At 39.8% G+C, this 21,261-nt stretch overlaps 1 protein-coding gene across 11 annotated transcripts in view; it reads right to left on the bottom strand.

Moving 5' to 3' along the window:
• Positions 1 to 308: 308 nt before the first annotated feature.
• The window catches only part of znf618 (zinc finger protein 618), a 144,116-nt gene continuing 123,163 nt past the window's right edge, over positions 309 to 21,261 (bottom strand). For 9 of the 11 annotated variants that reach the window (XM_038782378.1, XM_038782383.1, XM_038782385.1 and 6 more), the window contains 6 exons: positions 17,331 to 17,417; positions 15,965 to 16,006; positions 15,672 to 15,755; positions 11,931 to 12,008; positions 9,016 to 9,180; positions 309 to 3,988 (listed from right to left, as the gene is read on the bottom strand). In XM_038782378.1, coding sequence (XP_038638306.1) covers positions 2,472 to 3,988; positions 9,016 to 9,180; positions 11,931 to 12,008; positions 15,672 to 15,755; positions 15,965 to 16,006; positions 17,331 to 17,417 — 1,973 coding nt within the window. In that variant the 3' untranslated portion in view covers positions 309 to 2,471. The remainder of the gene's footprint in view (positions 3,989 to 9,015; positions 9,181 to 11,930; positions 12,009 to 15,671; positions 15,756 to 15,964; positions 16,007 to 17,330; positions 17,418 to 21,261) is intronic. The other 2 variants (XM_038782382.1, XM_038782384.1) reach the window with 2 other exon arrangements.

The following is a 21,261-nucleotide window of genomic DNA, read 5'->3' as shown; positions in this document are numbered from 1 at the left end:
TAGAGGCCACAGAATTAAAGTTTGGGACTAGAGATGAGGGGGTGGATGGGAAGAAGGATACGAGAAAAAACATTTAATGCATCAAGACCTGGATATCTCTGCCTAGGAGGATGGTGAAAGCAGGGACAATCAACAATTTCAAAAGGAAATTAGAGGGTTATATGGATAGAGCAGGGAAATGGAACTTGACTGGATGGTTCGACACAGCATGGATTTGATGGGCCAAATAATGTGCCATAATGACTTGGTTTTGGATTCAATTAGTTCCAAGGGGAAAGTTTGTGAAAATGCTGAAACAAGACAATTAATTTCAGTCCAATATGTCACCATTTTAGTTTAATTCATATATACAGATCAACAAGAAGCCTGGCTGTTTTAAAGATTGGGCTGCACAGGATTAATAACAATTTATTCAAAGTAAGTGGTGCTCTTGTGAACAATTCCAGCTTAAATATCACTTCCTATTCAGAGTTCTAATGCGACTACACAGTGCCTTTGCATTTAAGAACATAACTTTACATATCCTAAATAGTAAAATATTTGTGTCTCTCTATGTTTTGAAAAAGTCTGACACAATCTGTGTGACAGCAAGAGATCATAGGACAATTTGGAAAAAGGATTCTGTGATACAAATTTCATCTGAGGAATACACAAAATTGTAGACTATATTTTGGTGTTATATGGATCCAAATATTATGAATACAGTTCAGTTATTCATAAATATTTTGGGACATCAGACTTTGGACAACTGGGTTAATGACCAAATACTTTCATCATGAATGTAATTAGTCTATGGGTATGATCTCCCATATTTGGTAGCATATCTGAGGTTTAAAGAGTTATTTGAAAGTACTTTTGAATAATACAGACAGTGTCAAATATAGAGTTCTAGGTGCAATGGCAATCTCCTACTGGGTAATATTGATAATATTGAAGGATTCCTTTGTCAGGCTAACAGCAGCTTGCACAAACATTTGCAAGGGTAAGATTATTGGAAGGAGAAGGACCACGTGTCAGTGGGAGGATGAATAGCCTTGTTACAACACGGACTTATGAATGACTTTTAATAGCTCCTGGGGAGGAGTTGCAGAAAGCCATTTTGTAAATTTTGAACATCATTGTAACTTTTTCTTTTATATTGAATTAGTAGATTTACCAATGTGTGGTTAATGTATGCTGGTCCATCTGTTAGTTTGCATTGGCTTCAACCTTCCTTTACCCTAGATTCAAGAGTCAGATACATTGGGGTGAGGAGTTGCTCATATGCTTTTTTTTGGTCAGTTGTGTTTCATGTTCAAGGTTTTAATCGCATTTGTTGCAGTACTGTCACACTATGCATTTATGTATTTTTGGATTGTTGTATGTTAATATTTGGTTTTTGAGTATATGGCTTTGTTAGTTTAAAATAAAACCAGTCAAAATGAAACAAATGTTCAGTATTTTTCCAATGTCCCTCGTATGTCTCAAAAGGAGCTACTTTGGTGCAATATTTTTCTTCAAAACATTTAGCAGATATCTGAAAGTCAGACTTCATCTAGTTTCATCTAGATAAATATTTAATATTAAATTCTCATCAAGTTCCACTACTTTGGACATCAAATTTCATAGTCTGGGAACTTTCTATTCAGAGAACGTGACATTTTAATTATATAAATGACTGTCAGATAACCACGTTTGAAACAGGAGACGTATCTCACTGAATTAGACAAGTAATATACAACAGCACCATCTGCATACATTGTAATTGTGGACAACAGCCTATATTAAAGATGGCCAAAATACAAAGCCAGGAGAGCACAGGCTGAGTGTAGAACCATGGAGGACTCAAACTTTGGCTGGGAATCAATTTTCTCGTCTCTCACAATCGGTTATATTTTTAACAGTTAAGATTGGAACTATTTTCTTCTTTGTGCATTTGGTACATATAAACAGGGTATAGCAACAGAGACAACAGTAAGAAAAACAGAGATCACACAGATTTGACCCTGGTGGTTGCTGGAAGCACAAAATGGACAAACCACACATTTCCTGCAACTTAATGCATGCTCTAATCTTGGCGTGATGGCTTCAATTAGAATGTAAATTTAACCAATTTGTTACAAATTATGCAATCGATAAACTGAAATGCTTAGTTCAGTAAAACATTTTTATGATCAGTACACTCTAACTACTATTTAGATTAATAGTAACATAGCTTAAAAAGCAGTTACAGCTCATTCTATTATTACTTCAGCACAGACAAGGGATCAAATCTGGGCCATTCCTGGTCTGCATGGTCCAGCCACTCACTGAATAAACTCAGTAAGCCAACAGGGGCAGCTCATCCATAACATCTTAACAAATACAGTGTGGCCTGACCACAGAAATAAGACAAAAATTATCACAGTAAGAAAAAGTTATGTAATAAAACTGACTTCACCACCTGGGTTTAGTTCTGCTTTAAAGCACCAATATATCAGACAGAGAGGCAGCTATTGCAAGTTTGATCTTAAAAACATCAGTTTGTTCACCACCTCGGGTGTCAGCTGGCCTTTTTGCTTTCCTGAAAATATCTCCCCAAAATTATTCATACAGTCACTTCTTGCACCAACAGCTGGCACAGCCAAAAGCCAAAAGGCAAGTTTGGCTAACTTCGGATGCTTTTGAGTGGCATTCGACCAGTAACTGAACAGATCTACAGTTTTATTGGGCACAGGTTCCTTTAAATATTGAAATACTTCATCTTTTCGCTCATCCTGGTTCACCTCTTTCTTTGGTGATGTTTTCATGTTTTCATTAATCCCACACATTTTCTTTCTTGCAGGTTCAAAATCAATGGCATCATCACAAGACTGTCCAATATCTGAAATCATTTCACAAACTCTATTGATTACTTCCTCTTGTTGGTAGTGTGGCACGGACCTCAAATGCTTCAGATGTGGGTCAAGGACCATTGCTACTTTGTGGGCAGTCTCCACTTTAAAGTTCTCCTTTAAAGACTCCAGAAAAAGGTGACACAGTTTACTTACAGTGCCAGCATCATTAGCTTTGGAAGTGAAAAGTTTCTCTAATTTTACATAGGTTGGGAGCACAAGCTGTAATGTTGGTTTGTTTTCACAACTCAGTTCTATTACAGCCTGCTTTACTGGAGCCAAAATGGCTGTAAGGTTGCTCAACAAGCTTTTATTGCAACTTTGGAGGTGTTTGAGTTCTTTCCTTCCACTGATTAATTCTCGCAACTGCTCATACTTCTCATGTACAAGAAGGAGAGAATCTGCAACAGAATTCCAGCAACAAGGAACCTGCTGCACTTCAAGAAGGCTGGATAACTCTGGAGTGACGGTACCTTGTTCCAGCGAGCTCATTAATTGTATACAGTTACTCACAAGTTCAGTAACTTCTGGCATGTTTTGTGCCTGCAATGTCCTTTCATTGAGTACACTCCTTACTGTTGAGTTTAATGCGCAAGCTGAACATCGTAGGCACATTCCAGCTTTCAACAGTGTGGCTGAACTGACCTTGCTATCCGTGACATAAATTGTTCGCATCTCTGACATGACAAATTCTGACAGTACATTCAATACCCACTGGTGAACCTGCTCACCAGTTTCTTTGCCATCTACCTCTTTAATGCCTAGGACATATCTCTTCATTTGCAATCCCTCTATCTGATGTGCTGTTAGAATGTAGTATGATTCTGAGCCAACATTCTGACAATGACAGGTGACACCTATTCCCCAGCATGCATTGCTTCCAAGTGCACATGTGACTTTTACTTTCACTTGATTGTACATTCTGGGCAGATGCTTCAGAGCAAGTGTATTCATGTTCCCAAGGACGTCAGCTACAGGAAAGGATCCATAACGTGCACCAACATCAACAAGCGTCTGAGCAAGTTTGACGAAGTCTTTTCCATTTATCACAGTCAGTGCGTTCAGATCAGAACACATCACTCTGAGCAACTTTTCCGCAATGAGTTGACGTTCTTTTTCAAGGACTGAGCTATTCACTGCAAATGAGAATAAATAATTATGCAAACATCTGCAGTACATAATTGTAAAGATTCTTTCTGACAGCTACACAAGGCTCCGATATTTTTATGTCATAGCGTTTCCTTTTAATCATATTACATCAAGTTTTTAAAAAATAATTTAGAACACCCAATTAATTTTTTCCAATTAAGGGGCAATTTAGCGTGGCCAATCCACCTGCCCTGCACATTTTTGGGTTGTGGGGGGGGGGGGGGTGAAACCCACGCAAACACGGGGAGAATGTGCAAACTCCACACGGATAGTGACCCAGAGCCGGGAGCGAACCTGGGACCTCGGCGCCGTGAAGCACGGTGGCTACCCACTGAGCCACCGTGCTGCCCGACTATTACATCAAGTTAACAAAAAAGTAATCATGTATACTTGCACATAAGCTGTTCAAAGATTTAAATGGGAGAATGGGTGGCGGTAGTTAGGAAGAGGCAGACGGAGTGTAGGCAATATTCAGATAATCTTTGTGGAGAGTGGAACTTCATTAATAAAGTAGATATTAGAAACACAGTAGATATGTACAAGTTAAAACTAAAGGATTCAATTTACTGGGAAGCAAAGAACAAATGTGATCAACAAGATAGCCCCTCAAACCACAGAAAATGTGAATTGTTTGCATCATCCAACTGGATTTTAAAAGATATCGAAATTTTACCTGGCAACATGCCTGAAGAAGCTGATCACCGTAAGAGATCATAAATTTAAAATTTTCACTGAAAAGACAGAACTTGGTAACTGCAACATCTCAAGTGGCACAGTCAGCAAGCAAAGTACATCTCAAAAACAAAAGAATTAATAACCACTGAGGAAATCCCCAAGTCTTGAAGAACAATCCAAAGCTGGTTGTGGACATTCTATCCTCCAAACTCATTCAAAATATATCCGGCCAAATGAGTTACATGAGGGTTTTGAAAGCTGATTAAACTTTATATTGTTTGTTCAAGATGTTTTCTTACTTCCTTACCATTGATTTTCTTTCAGCATATGTTAAGGAATGATAAACTTTATTATCACATTCTTGTTTAGTCAGGGGAGTAATTTGATTAAGTTATAGAGATTGATATATACTGGATGTTCTGCATTTAAATATGAAAATGCAAACTAAACTAACATTTTATCAGATCACTCACAACTAGGCGTCCAGTATTTTTTTCAACCCACACAGATTTGTTAGGAAAATAAAGATGGTTTTGTGGGATTGATATTTGTATCAGGGGGCAGCACGGTAGCACAATTGGATAGTACAGTTGCTTCAGAGCGCCAGGGTCCCAGGTTCGATTCCCCGCTAGGTCACTGTCTGTGCGGAATCTGCACGTTCGTCCAGTGTCTGCATGAGTTTCCTCCGTGTGCTCCGGTTTCCTCCCACAGTCCAAAGACGTGCAGGTTAGGTGTATTGGCCATGCTAAATCGCCCTCGGTGTCCAAAAAGGTTGAGGGGTTATTGGGTTATGGGGATAGGGTGGAAGTGAGGGCTTAAGTGGGTCGCTGCAGATTCGATGGACTGAATGGCCTCCTTTTGCACTGTATGTTCTATATCTATGTTATATTGGTAAACGGTAGAAATAAGGTATAGCTTTAAGTGTGTTTAACGTAATGTTTCTGTGCCTGGAAGGGTTAAATGTATAGTTAGATTCATGCTGCACAAAGGTGTTTGTATGTGATGGGGTTGGTTAAGAATCATAGAATTCCTTCAGTGCAGAAGGAGGCCATTCGTCCCGTCAAGTCTCCACCATCTCTCTGAAAAAGCACCCTATCTAGCACAAGGCCCCACCCTATCCTCGTAACCCAATAACCCCACCTAACCTTTTAAGACACCAAGGGACGATTTAGCATGGCCAATCCACCTAACCTGTACATCTTTGCACTGTTCGAGGAAACTGGAGCACCCAGAGTAAACCCATGCAGACACAGGGAGAATGTACAAACTCCACACACAGACAGTCACCCAAGGCTGGAATTGAAACTGGCACTGTGAGGCAGCAGTGCTAATCACTGTGCCACGCAGAAAGTTCGAACTGTGTTTCTATTGTGCTTAGAGGGCTATGGTGTGAAGAATAAATAGTAGCAGGAGCATTGCTTAGCAACAGGGGCGCATTTCGCAGAGGGAAGGGCTTTCCTTTGTTCATAATTTTTAACTGGAAGCCAGGGGAGTTGGAGCCAGGAAATGGAGGAGTGAACAACTCTTAACGCTGCCAGGAAAAGCTGGACAGGACAAGGGAGTTGCAAAGATGCAAGCTTCCTAAGGGACAAGATACAGTCCAGATAACCAGAGAATGGAACAGTGTCGAAGGGTGCGATTTTCCAGAAAAACTTGAAGTTCATTTGTGGCGGGTTTTTGAGGCAATTCCCCACCACTATTCAATGACACAGTCACTTTTTTGGGCCCTTGGGAGTTTCTCACCCGTTTAGCCCACACAGAACTTTTTTGAGCACTGGGGAGCTGAACTCCGAGATCGGGCTGATCATTTTGAAAGGGCGCCCTGATCCCGAAGTGAGCTTGTGGGTCCCCCACACCCATTGACAATATCACCCGCCACATACACACACACATATACACTACCTCACACTAAGTGAGGACACCCCCTATGGGGTCCCTGAGGATCCCTCCTCTTTAAGACCCTCTCTCTCCCCCCCCCCCCCCCCCCAAGCCCTCCTATAGCATCCCCACCCTTCCAGGACCCCAACCCATTACTAGCACAAGACCCCACCCTATCCTCGTAACCCAATAACCCCACCTAACCTTTTAAGACACCAAGGGACGATTTAGCATGGCAAATCTACCTAACTTGTACATCTTTGCACTGTTCGAGGAAACTGGACCCTTTTGAACTGGACCCTCTCTCTCTCTTCCCCCCCCCCCCCCCCCCCCCCCCCCAAAAGCCCTCTTATAGCATCCCCACCCTTCCAGGACCCCAACCCATTACTCCTCCAACCTCCCAGAGGCCCCTAATTACCTGCCTTGCACTCCCCCACCCTAATTTCATGGGCATGGCCGCCCTTGGCCCCTGACCGTTGGCAGTGCCACTTTGGCATTTGGGCACCCTTGCACTGCCATCATAGCACCCAGGCATTGCTCCTGCCGGCTTGACAGTGCCATCTGGGCATCCTGGCACAGGGTTGCAGTGCCAAGGTGCCCAGGTTCCAGGGGGAGAGCCAAGGAGCCACCCTGCACTTATCCTGATCACTCAGGGGTCTCCGATGGCCTGGGAAACCCCAGGGCGCCATTCCACATGGTCCATGTTTGTGTAGACCATCACTGTTCGGCATCCTGGAGAGGCCGGAGAATTGAAGGAAGCTGGTGGATCCCGGGCAAGTACGTCGTAAGTAGGTTTACAACCTACTTCCGTGAGCAACATTTATTCCTACTCATTGTGGCCGGAGCTCTGACATCTCGTGGGACTTTGGTGAATCCCGCTATGCGCAGAGGCTGTTGGGAGGTTCACTGGAGGCCTATGCCCGGGATTCTCCGGCCGCGTTGTGCTCTTGTGGCAAGAGGATTGTGCCCTCTTGAGAGTTTGGAGTTTCGTGAACAGAGACCAAGGTATTGTTCAGAAGAATTCAATGAAGAGTAAACAAAGTGTTCTGAGTTTGAGAGACAATCGCAGTAACTAGATTTAAAGTGGGACAGCAGACTTCAGAGATAGTTTGATGTAATTTTGATAACATCTGGGAATTAAAAGTTAAAGCAATTGTGAGTCGTTTTCACAGCAGTTAAAATAAAGCTGTGTATAACATTGTGGACTGGATTCGCTGTTAAAAGTGGATTGGAAGCTTTGTTTAAAAGTTTAAATCCTGGACTGGATTTCAGAACACAAACTGCTTAGGGAAGGCATTATTATGAGTGATGATTTTAAAGCCCATTTTTGGGGTGGAGTTTGTGATCATCATCTGGGAGGAAAATCAGAGGAGAAACTCGTAGACTAACTTGAGTTCAGAACGGGGTGTGTATTTGACCACAGTCATCCTATGTGCTTAAAAGGGATTAATGAGACCATTGTAGCTTAAGATGTACTTTGTAATCCATGATAATTTAAAAACCTGTGTATTGTTAAGTTAAGGGAGAAGTAATGGAGTATTGTATAATAATCCAAATTTTCAGGTGTAATAAATGTTCTTTTCTTGGTAAAAATAATTTGCGGTCTGGGACTCTGATCCTCCACATTTTATTAAAAAAAGTAAAAGTTACAGTCTTTTAAGCCAGGATCTCCCAACCAGTTATAATATCAACTGGAATCGTAACACAGTGACGTGAACATTAGATCTGGCAACCTAACTGTTCCATTACATGGCACATTCTTGAAAAATGTCCGAACTAAAATTTGACATGAACAAAGTTTTGTTAAGTTTCAGTACTGCATTATGCTAAACCTCTTATACATCTCATACAATATTTTTCTGCTTGGCTTTTAGATAGAAAGTGGAAGATAAGGTATTATCTTTTATGGAGGACAGCTCATACACAAGTATACATAGTGTTAGTGTTTTGACTAAAAATAGTATTTATTGCTTTGCCTCATTTGATTCCCAAATACATTTTTTGGGACAGATTTGAAAAAGAAAATCAGAAATCCAATCAAGCACCCATATGACTCGGTTATCAATTCTATGATTCCATTTTACTTTAAGCTCATTGTACTTCATTGATTGAGCACACCTCCAATTGATTTTCTCTGCGAAAAATTATTCCAGCCATTTTCACATACTGAGGTGAGCACATATGTGAATTCTAAATGAGAATAATTTACCTTTCCAATGTGTTTCCCTGTATTAACAATGTTCTGAGGCAAGTGCTAAATGGCTGCTTACTACTTCTCCCCACAAGGCTGCTAAACTGAACCTTACAACAAACCCATTTCCTATGTGCTATTCAGCACAGTTGAAGTTTTGTTTTGGTAAGAATTAAAATTAGAGAAAGAAACCCAGATCCAAGCTCAGGCAATGTATTCATTTTAGAAATTTTTTCCCACAATTGTCCAACACTTCAATATAGTACATACCATCATTTGTGCAGTTGCTCTGGCGATGTGCATTCTTCTTCTCTGGAGAAGCAGCAGCAACAGCTGTAGTAGTAGTAGCAGTAGCAGAAGTAGAAGTAGATGTAGTGGCAGCAGCAGTGCGAGGTGTCTGTACTTGTTTAATCGCTAAGCTGTTTTCATTATCAGCTAGAATAAAAGAAGTCATGTGGATTACAAGACAAAGTAGAATGAAAAAGAGTATTAGCAACTTTATAGGATGTTCAGTTGTCCAGAACAAACTCCCCACACAAGTAGAGTCTGACCTTCAGAGCCATATTGATTGGGGTGAAGAGGGGAAAGTAGGGGCATAGGGCAAGGCAAAACTAAAGTACCAGCTCCTTTCAAGATGTTTTGTCATGCACTACATTGGTGTCATTGTACACTCGTTATTTCTGGTACTGCACAATTTTGCATCCACACCAACCCCCAAGACATGGGTCATGGCGTGGAAAATGTCCCTTGGAAGAACAAAGATGCCTCAAAGCTCACCAAACCTCCTCAAGGGCAATTCGGGCCTTCCCAGCCATGCTTGCATGCCAAGAATGAATATTAATAACGCAATCTTTCAAAGAGATTGTAACCTCTGCACACAAGAGGTGAACAAGGAGCTATCACGAGTGATTTAGCATGAAACCTCCGGGATCATAAATGGATCTCTTAAATGGATGTTCACACAAATAATGACTATACGCATCTTGATGTTCAGATTTAGTATACAAGCATATGCTGCTAGGCTTCAAGGGACGAATTTATCAGGGTTGAACAACAGTTTGGCATTCCTGACCATATAAAACTGTCTGGATTGGTGGAGAAATCTCATACAATGTTAAAAAAATGCTTGCTGTTCCAAGGGTGATCCAATTACCAAGAATGTAGGTAAAACTTAGGTGATAACCTCTTGACTCAAAGAAAATTTGAATAGAATTTATGACAGGAACCAGATGCTCATATGTACCACATGATTAGAATGTCAACCAGGTTTATTAGCAAATTGCACCTGAATCTCATTAGCCTCAGCTGTGTGGTTTTCCACGAGTGTGTTTTGAACTAAAGATGTATTAACTTGTGGCAAAAAGGCAAGTGTCCCTGTTGTACAGTGATCCACCTCAATTACTTTATACACTTCTTTCATCAACCAGTACAACCAAGGATGATCTATCAAATTGAATCAAGAGGATTGTGATAAGTGGCACAATGGTTTGCTAATAATTCCCAATCCACATATAACCTGGACTACCTCAATTGGATTTGCAGCTAAGAGAACGCACTATGCACGTTTTTAAACGCGATCCGTAGAATAGTTTTTATACTTGTGATCATACATCCATAAGATCATAAGATATAGGAACAGAATTGGCCATTCAGTCAATCGAGTCTGCTCTGCCATTCGATCATGGCTGATACGTTTCTCATCCCAAACCCCTGCCTTCTTCCCGAAACCCCTTATTAATTAAGAACCTATCTATCGCTGTCTTAAAGACACTCAGTGACTTTGCCTCCAAAGCCTTCTGCTGCAATGAGTTCCAGGATCACCACCCACTTGGCTTAAGAAATTTCTCCGTTCTCATCTCAGTTTTAAAGGATCGTTCCTTCAGTCTGAGGCTGTGCCCTTGGGTTCTAATCTCTCCTACTAGTGGAAACATCTTCTCCAAGTCCACTCTATCTAGGCCTCTCAGTATTCTGTAAAATAATATACATAATTCTACATTTAATAGACATCAAGAGCTCATGTGTTTGGTATGATATAATTTAAACTCTTCTGTAATAGTTACTTAGTAGTGCAGAACTTGTGAATTGCTAAAAGAGTGACATGCTGTCAAAACTTTTCATCTTGTACTCATCAGGAAAGATAGAAGAATGCTAAATTTTGGAGGGAGCAACAATATATGCAGGAGATAAGAGTGGTAATTCATTGGCAAGACAATTTTGATTGGTCGAGGGTGTCTCTGAGAATGCCTGCAAAATATAGGTCTCTGTGTATGAATAAATGTGGCTTCTAGCAAACTTAAGTTACATTGCAAGCCTAACTAATATTCTTAATTTGGTGCCGATGCCATGCCAGGTATGCAGCTTTCTGTCCCAATGACTAGCGGATCGTATCAAATAGCATGTCCCTTCAGTTGTTTGCAATAGGCAGAGTACAGACCATGCCTACTCTGAACATAATGTCTATTGCTAGATTGGACAGCAACAATCCCAAGTGTACTAAGAATTACTGTAACAACCAATTTAAGATCCTCAGTTGGACTCGCAAAGTAGCTCACTTATGCTTGCTAGAAGCTACATATATTTTTAGGCTGGGACCTGCCCTCTGCAAACAGCAAGAATATATCTAACTATTGTGCCTTTTTCAAATTAAGCAAAAGCGTGTGGGATAACTGTTCCCTGGTGCATTCTCCTTGGCAATGCCTCTAACAATCAGAGTCCATCTTCCAACGAATCCAAACTCTTTGCAGTATGAATTATTGTTCCCTTTGGCATTCTTGCTTCTCTCCTGATGAGTGCATGACAAAACATTTTGTCAGCTTGACTCATTTTTCAGCAAGACCCTTGTGTAGCAGTGTTTTTACAGAAATAATTCTACCTCTATTTATAAAATACTGTTCATAGCAGAAACACAAGCAAAATAAATAGAAGCTATAGACCCTCAGTAACTATTACCTTGTCTCTAATTATCAATGTAGACCTTTACTGTGTATATATTTTTATAATGCAAGTGAAATGAGGCAATTAAATAACTTTTTGTCGCAATGTATTACAGCTTGAACGATGCCTGTATTCTCAACATACAATAACATTTCTGATACAAGTACAATAAATGGAGTTCCTTTGTTGTGAAGAGAGTGTTTAATACCCAAATGAACTAACATAATTGTTAGGGAAAAAAATACCCTTACCTGTGTGGGAATGCATGTGCTCTATTAGATTGTTATAAAACTGGAACTGAATTCCACATGCCCCACAGGTGTATTGCTCTTAAATGGAACAGAAAAGATAAAAATCAGAAACGATAAAGTCAATGCAACAATGGAGTATTGTGCTTCCATAAAAAAATACCAAATTCAAATTTCAACTACGACCATTACATTTTCCTACGGGCAAGATTAATCAGTTCTTAAACAGATCCTCAGGCACGTTTCCCTTAAACCATTCCCATGTGCTCATGTGAATGATGACATCCCCTTCTAACCAAAGATAGCATGGATGAATAAACTAATACGGATGGAGGAAAGAAGAAAATATTAGAAAAATAAACACTGAAAAATGAAAACCAGATGAAAGATTTTGTTAAGAAAAATGCCTACACTGACAAACCAAATCTGGTATTGAAAACCCACACTCCATCACGCAATATCCAAACATGCAATAAGCATTACACTGTTTTGCCACAGCATCAGAGAGATGTTCTCAAAAATACATGCACCATCTATTTAAAATCTTGAGAATCAATTGGAACTTTAATACTAAACAGGTGCATTAAGTTAAAAAGAAATACAATTCAATTCCAACAATACAGTAAGATGAAGAACATTTTGTAAACTACTGATTTACGCCATCAATATTCTCCCAACATGATCGCACAAATTTATTATTTATATTACATTTTCTAATGCGTCACAGCTGAACAAAAAATAGAAGTCATGGTTATGTTTGAATTGCTCTGTGGCGAAGTTCTGTATTGTTTGATGCATAATTCTCTGGCACTGGCTTAATGCTGCTCATTCATGATAGATTTAAGTGAGACTCAGCCACCTACAGCTTTACTCAGACACTTGCAGAAATGCCTTTGATCTTAAGGGTACATTATATTTAACCGATAGCCTTATGTTCATTTTAACCAACCCTCCAATCCCTCCTTTATGTTACTGTCTGTGACTTCCATCCTTTTGAGCATCATGGCAGGTAGGTCACAGTCAATGTTCTCTGTAGATGATTAGCAGGATGTATGCAAATGTTATTTGGAAGAACATTCTGCTTTCTCTTGCTGAGGGGATGCTTTTTCTCAGAGCAGAACAGTAGCACATCAGGAATAAAGCTATAAACCAGTGTTTTACTGCTCTGTGAAACAGCATGTTGGCACACTAGAAATTGCATCCCTGAAGCACTTAAGTTAAAGAAAGGACTCATGACATGAAGTCGTTTTTGGAACAATATTCTGGGTTATTCAACCATTGGTTGGAAGTAACATTATTTGGAAAAACAGGTGCATTAAGTTAAGCTAAAGTTAAATAATACCCAAGTCTTTTGAAGCTGAAAAATACAAGTACTGATGAGATGTTAGTTCCAAATGATGACAACTTCTTATTAATATAACTTGCTATACAATGTAACTTTCGTCAGGATCCATCAACGTGAATGATTCAGTCAGAGAGCTTTTTACAATCTAGCCATTTTCAACGTGGCAAACAATTTTTCTGCCTAATGTTTTTAATTCTGGATTGCTGGAGACAGGAAAGAGGGATGCAAATTTGCAATCTAGGTTTCCAATGCATTTCTATTTAACACGGTTTTGCTGGTGCTCAATGGATTGGGCTGGAAGTGACATCATAACACCCCAGCATAATATTTTTGGTCATACTCCTCAGTGGGCAATTGACCTGATGACCACCCATGAACCTGGGTAATAGGTATTGATGGGCTATATACAAGGACTTGAAGATCTGAAAGGCGGAAACCAGCAAATTCAGTTCATTGCAGGCAGGGCTGCATGGTGTGAATTGGGCCATTTAGTTGCTGTTTTCACAACTCAACAAATTAGCAGTTTAACTTTACTCTGCTGAAGGCTTTAAAGTTTGCAGCACTTTGCACCTTCCTGCCCCTAGTTGGGAACGAGTGCCTCATGAAAGGCACCCTGCATATTATAAACCAGCACATGCAAACCAAACCTGAAAAAGCAGCGTATACAGGCAAAGTTAAGCATCTAAAAAGCACACTGCCTGACTTTCACGGGGGACACATCACCTGCAAGCTTTTATCGTTCTAAATATTCCTGCAAAATATATAGGATTTTCCCTTCTGGTATGGTATCCATTTGTGCAGTAAAAATAATTAAGACCTTGATTTGCACTTCTGCTGCTAGTTCACAAATTTGCTGAATGTGTTATAAGGTTTCTAGATTGCAAACATTAATTGTAAATTTGAGGGGAAAAAAACTGAGCAAGTACACCCAAGAACATAAATTAATGGGCCTCAGCTTCCTTGGAGTGGCAATTAGCATCAGATTTCAACTTTGTTCCCAGTTTTTTTACCTTATTTTTCCCCCCCCAGCCTGTACGCCCTATCTCCTGACTCATACTGGGTACTGGGTGAGATCTAGGCAGTGCAGTGCGACGCCGGGGCCTAGCGTCGAAGTGCAGTTCTGGGTAACTGTTGGTGTAACTCTAATGGAACCATCTGAAGTTTACGATTTAAATTTCATTTTTGGATTGTTCCTAGCGTAGGGCAATTGCTCTGACAAAGTTTGCACTTCCAGGCAACTGCTGTGCAAACCTCACCTGTCAATGTCACATGAGATTCTCCAATGCATTTTGGGGACTTTCTCCCCCCTCCCTTCCCGACGTGATGCCCTGGAGCTCAGACGTTAGCGCTCAACATAAATTCTAATGTGTAGTCGCACCTTAGTCAACAAAATACAAAAACATTCATATTACCATCAGGTCCTTTCAAATCTGAAAAGACAGCTTAATGGTTTTGGTGGTAGCTATCAGATCTCCTCCCAAAATGTTAATCTGTATTTTCATACCATAAAGCAGGATATCACATCCAATAACAGAGGGGTGACTACACACCAGGATAATCATATCATAGAATTTACAGTGCAGAAGGAGGCCATACGGCCCATCGAGTCTGCATCGGCCCCTGGAAAGAGCACCCTACCCAAGCACACACCTCCACCTTATCCCCATAACTCAATAACCGCAGCCAACACTAAGGGAAATTTTGGACATCAAGGGCAATTTAGCATGGCCAATCCACCTAACCTGCACATCTTTGGACTGTGGGAGGAAACCCACGCACACACGGGGAGAACGTGCAGACTCCGCACAGACAGTGAACCAAGCAGGGAATCAAACCTGGGACCCTGGAGCTGTAAAGCAATTGTGCTAACTACCGTGCTGCCCTGAATGAATCATTCAAAAAAAATTACAATGATTAGTTTACAACTGTAGCTTTATACTACATTAATGCTAGCAATATAATACACATCACAATGAATCATTACAATGTCCATGAACTTCATACAGTACCATGGTGGTTTAACCCATGCTTTGGTCTCGAAAGGATATCTAGGCGAAGACTAATCCAATCAAGTATGAAATGAAAATCGCTTATTGTCACGAGTAGGCTTCAATGAAGTTACTGTGAAAAGCCCCTAGTCGCCACATTCCGGCGCCTGTCCGGGGAGGCTGGTACGGGAATCGAACCGTGCTGCTGGCCTGCTTTAAAAGCCAGCGATTTAGCCTGGTAAGCTAAACCAGTAAATCAAGTAATGATTTACCTTGATTATATATAAACATACAGTGTAAATAAACATGTATTTCATTGTTACACTGAATAATTGAGTGTAACAGGGTTTAGTTGTTAAACATTTGCATTTTTAGCACTCTAATTTGTACAGCAAATACTTCATAAATTACCTCTTCCTCTGCTATTATGTGCATGCTGCTTTAAGCAGGTGCAGTTTTTATGTTCATTTCCACAGCTCTGACATGTGGAGCCATCTGCAAATATTAAACCAGCCATAAATTTTCAGAAGCAAAATCAATTTTATTACAGAAGTTGAGTTCAAGCATTTTCACGTCAACGTTTTTTGGAAACGAAAAGGATTTATTTATTTTGTACGTATACATTTGGCTTTTGTTTTAAATATCAAGCTTTCATTAAAAGTTAACACAAAGACCGATTGTGACAAAGATTAATTCTGACTTACTTTTGACAGAAGACAGACCTGACTTCTGTACACTGGTACCTCCTGGAAAACATTTTAAGGAGATGAGCACACTTACTTTAAGCAGACATTTACAATGCAAATATGCAAAGAGAACCTAAGTACAGCAATTTATGTTTTGAGTAATGCTGTCTATGCATGATTTTCGATTGTTGTTCTGTTAATACAAGCAAGTTTTTATTATACTGCTAATAAATGAATGTAAATGTTGCCACAGTCCCAGAGGACTAGAGACTGCTCTCCCTTTTGAGAGCTGACTGGTGATAATTTAACCTGAGGGTCAACACATCTCAGGCAAGGGACAAGGTTGAAAAGGTGGGGCATTTATGAATAACCTCAGCCGGTATAGGAATTAAACCTGCGCTGTTGGCATTGCTCTGCATCACGAATCAGTCGTCCAACCAACTGAGCTAACCAGCCACGAACCTATACTTCTAAAAACATTATAACAAATGTGAATACAGCTACTATACTGCCTCTATTGAACAAACTTATTAAAATACAAACCAGTAATTTCAAATTGAAACAAAAATCACTGGAAACTATTTAGTCATGGGTCTACAGTTTTATTATTTTGTGAAATGACAGTGTGATGAATTTCCATGTTGGGGGTAATGACGCTGTGAATGTGCCACAGTCAAAGCCACAAAAATCTTAAAGCATGCTTGTGCTAAATTAGTACTGACACCAACCTCTCTATGACTAGCTGTGCTAGGGTGGACTTAGTGGGGAAAAAGTAGTGCGTATTACGTTTTGGGAATGATCCCAGATAAGTGTGAAACAATTTAAATACCAAGCTTGAAAATATCAGTTTGCAAAAAAGAGGGTAAACATTATGCAGAGTATTACATCACTGCACTTACTGACTGATTATTCTCGATATTAGACATTTGTGTTTTCTGACAATCCCATTTAAATTCCTGCCCACACTACCTCGTGCAACAAAGGGGACTCTCATTTAACCACTTCAGCTTTCATTTCAGCTGCCTTTTTGTCCACAATATGAGGGAGAATTTCAGGCCTCAAACTTCCTGTATGATGAAAACATCGGCATAGCTAATCACAGTCATAAAAGAAACAAGACCATAATTTCACATGCAATGCTGGTCGTGTAAAAGCTCGGAATTGAAGAACTTGTGATTTTCTGGCATTGCCACACACTATTCCCACCAACATGCACATGAACCAAAACTACCGATCACTGAATCCATGATTTAATACTTAAACATTATATGCAATAAACAGATAAAATTATCTACTTTTTCAAAGTTAGAAATTCAATAACAGTGTACTGATTTCTTGGCCTTGAATGATCATGCTACAGATGTGTTTCATGCATCATACATACCACTAGAATTCTGTGAGCTGTTGTTATTTTCTTCACATGTATTTGGCAGTTTAGCTTCATTTCTTTTACCAAGAGGACTCTCCGCATCTGCACATTTTTTCAGAAATGTTATCAGGTTTATTTTGTAGAAAACAATCATGTCCTGAATAAAAAATCTTTGTAATTTGAAGCCATATCTTTTTCTTTAATGTTTAATCTTTAGTAGAGGAAAAGGATTGTACCCTGTATAAATACACCTTGAAATCAAAACAAACATATCAAATTAGGAAATAAAGCAGGTTTTCCATTTACTTCCAGGACTCATATTTCCTTGAAAAACAATTTAAGCTGGTCTTCTCTAAATGCTCAGCATTAGACACTTCATCTCAACAGTAACCAAATCAAATGTTCTGTCCATAATATAGCCCCACTAATACACATCTACATTCATGGCATCAGGTCAAACATGGGCAAGTAAACCTCCTGATTACCACCTATCGTCCTTCATTAGCCCATGATTCAGTAGTCCATGTTAAACACCATTTGGAAGAAGTACAGAGGCCAATAGCACAACGTACTCTGGGTAGGGGACAATGGTCATCACCAATAGTTGGCCAGAAGATTGGTCAGTTTTTATGAACCAGTAAAAAAAAATGACTGGAGAAATAATAGAGGGAGAAAAAGTACAAGAGACAGCCAGCCCAGAATATAAAAAAAATAGTAAGAGCTTATACAATATTGAAACAGAAAAAAGAACTAAAGCTCGTATTGTTCCTCCAGAAAGTAAGTTTAGGGATTCGATCATGGAAACAAGGAAATGGTGGAGTCATTTAACAGGTATTTTGTGTCTGTCTTCACTTAGAAAACTCACCAAATACTTGAATGGCAAGTGGTGAAAAGAACTTAAAACAATCACTATCGCCAGAGAAACTATTAGACCCAAAGGTTGACAAGTCCTCAGCCTGCATCCTAGGATTTTAAAAAGTGGTTGCAGAGATAGTAGAGGAATTGTTTACAATCTTTCAAAATTCCCTAAATTCTAAAGAGTCTCAGCAGATTGTAAAATAGCTAATATAACACCTTTATTCAAGAGAGGGAGTAGGAAAAAAACAAGGGAAAGGAAAGTTAGCCTAACATCCATTACGGGAAAATTGTGAGAATCCATTATTAACTAAGTTATGGCAGGATACTTAGAAAATTATAATAGGATCAAGTTGAGTTAACATGGGTTTGCAAAAGGAAAATAGCATTCAACTAATTTATTTGAGGAAGTTGCAAGGTGGATAAAGGGAAGCAAGTATATTTGATGTACTTGGATTTTCACAAGTTCTTTGACAATGACCACATCAAAGGTTGCTACAAAAACTGTGCAGGAGGTAACATATTAGTATAAACAAGTGAATTGGTAAAAGGAACCAGAAGGCCTTTTTTGGGTTGGCAAGCCACAGCAAGTAGAGTGCCACACTACCAGATGCTAGGGCCTCAACTACTTACAATTTACATCAATGGCTAGATGAAGTGTCCGAATGTATGGTAGCTAAATTTACCCATGACGTCAAGATCTTTTGAGAAGGTTGAGATATACACAGGTTAAATGCGAAATTTGGGGATGGAGTGAAAATATGAACCTCTCCACTTCTAAAGAATCACAAAGTTGACAGTGCAGCAAGTGATTTGGAAGGCAACTGGAATTTATTGTAAGGGTAATGGTACAAAATGAAGTTTTACTACAGTTGTATAGGACATTGGTGAGACCACATCTGGAATACAGAGTCCGGTTTGGTTTCTTTATTTGAAAAAGAATATATTTGCATTAAGCAGTTCAGAGGAAGTTCACTGGACTCATTCCTTGAATGAAGGGTGTACTTTATCTCATGAAGAAAGGTTGAAAAGGTTGGGCTTATATCCTTTGGAGTTTAGAAGAATGAGGCAATGTTATTAAATCATACAAGATCCTGAGGGGAAGTGATAAGGTGGATTACTGAGAGGATAGTTCCTCTTGCGGGGGAGACTAGGACGAGGGAACAGTTTTAAACTAAGAGGTTTTCATCAAGATGGGAAGGAGTTTTGTTTCTTGAGCATCGATAATCTCTTCTCTAGAGCGCAGCTTACCACAACCAGATCTGCCACAATCTTATCGAATGGCAGAGCAGATTTGAAGGGCCAAATGGCCTATTCCAGCTCCTAAGAGGATGTATGTAACAGCAGTACTGACTGAGCGAGTCCTGAAGGACACATCTGCCATGCAGTGACAGAACTAACTCGAAGGGGAAGCATTCTTGACTCTGTCACAATCGACCTGTCACTGATGCGTTTATCCATTATAGTATTAATTGAGTGACACTACACATTTCTTGTGGAAACAAAATACTGCTTCACACTGAGGATCCCCTCCATTGTGTTGTGTGGTACTACCCAATGTGTTAAAAGGGATAGATTTAAAACAGATCTAGCAGCTCAAAATTGGGCATCCATGAGGAACTGTGGACAATCACCAGTAGCAGGGTTAGGACCACCACAATCTGTAACCTCATGGCCCAGCATAGCCCTCACTCTACCATGAAGCCAGTACTGCTTCCATGAAAAATACGGAAGTGCATGCCAGGAGTAGAGCCAGTCATATCTATGGATGAGGTGTCGAACTGGTAAAGTTACAGCACAGGAGTACGTGCATGCTGTCATGTGAGAGTACCTTTAAGAACTGGGTGTTTATTAAATAGCTGTAGTGGATGTAACTTTAAGGAATGGGTATTTATCGAATAGCTGCAGTGATGTCAGAGTGTGGGTAGAGCTGGGCTGGCTGTCTTTCACTTTCGCTTTGAACAAAAGTTGGTGTGTGCCTGTGGGTTTTGTTTTGAGAGCTGGATAGCTGCAGGAAAAGCAAGCAGCTGTATAAGGATCTCTCTGCAATCTAAAGACTGTCTTCAGGTCATTTGGGTGATTTCAAAGTGATAACTGCTCTCAGTAGAGAATTTAAATCTGATCTCTGTGTTAAAAGGGGTCTTTTGTCTTCTGGATGTTGCAAGGAAAGATTAAGGGTTATTTATAGAATATTGTATCTGTGGGGATGATTGGTGTTGATGGTTGTTAAGGTGTTTACTGTGGGTTTGTAAAGTGTTAACTGGTTTCATAAATAAACATGGTTTTGCTTTAAAAGTACTTTAGATCTCTGTTGCATCACACCTGTAAAGTAGGCCCATGTGCTCCCCATAACCACAATCTATTAAACGTTGTGGGTCAGGTGAACTCCATGATACACTTTGGGGTTCTCTAAACCCTGGCCCATAACAATGCTAAAAAGCAAAAGAAATAGGGTCAAGCAATCGCACAATCAATGTGTGAGATCAAAGCTCTGCCACACCAAGTCATAATTGGTTGTGGACAATTAAATAATTAACCGTAGAATGATTCCACAAACCTCCCCATCTTCAACAATTCAGCACGTGAGAGTAAATGGCAAGGCTAAAATTTTGCAATAAAAACAGAAAATGCCGGAAAGACAGATCTAGCAGCATCTGTGGATAGAGAAACAGTTAATGTTTCAAATCTGTTTGACTCTTCTTCAGAACTGACTTGAAAAGTTAACACTGTTTCATGGATGCTTCCAAGACCTGCTGTGTTTTTCCAGAATTTTCTGTTTTCATTTCAGATTTCCAGCACCTACCAATTTTGCTTTTATTTTACTAAAGTTTAACAATCCTCTTCAGCCAGAAGTGCTGATTGGATGATCCATTTTGGCCTCCACCTGAGGTTGCCATCAATGTAGCAGGTAGTCTTCAACCAATTTGATTAATTCCAAGTGATATCACAGCTGTCCCAACACTGTATACAGCAATGGCTGGAACCTGACACACCCTGGTTCTAGTCCTGAAGACTTGTGCTCCAGAACTAGTCACACCACTAGCAATGCTACTCCGGTACAATTTCAACACTGCCATCCACCCAACAAAGC

This window comes from Scyliorhinus canicula, chromosome 21, assembly GCF_902713615.1.
Source record: "Scyliorhinus canicula chromosome 21, sScyCan1.1, whole genome shotgun sequence".
In the NCBI taxonomy this organism is placed as follows: Eukaryota; Metazoa; Chordata; class Chondrichthyes; order Carcharhiniformes; family Scyliorhinidae; genus Scyliorhinus; species Scyliorhinus canicula.
The sequence above is the reverse complement of the archived record's forward strand: the minus strand, read 5'-3'. Positions and strand labels throughout refer to the sequence as shown.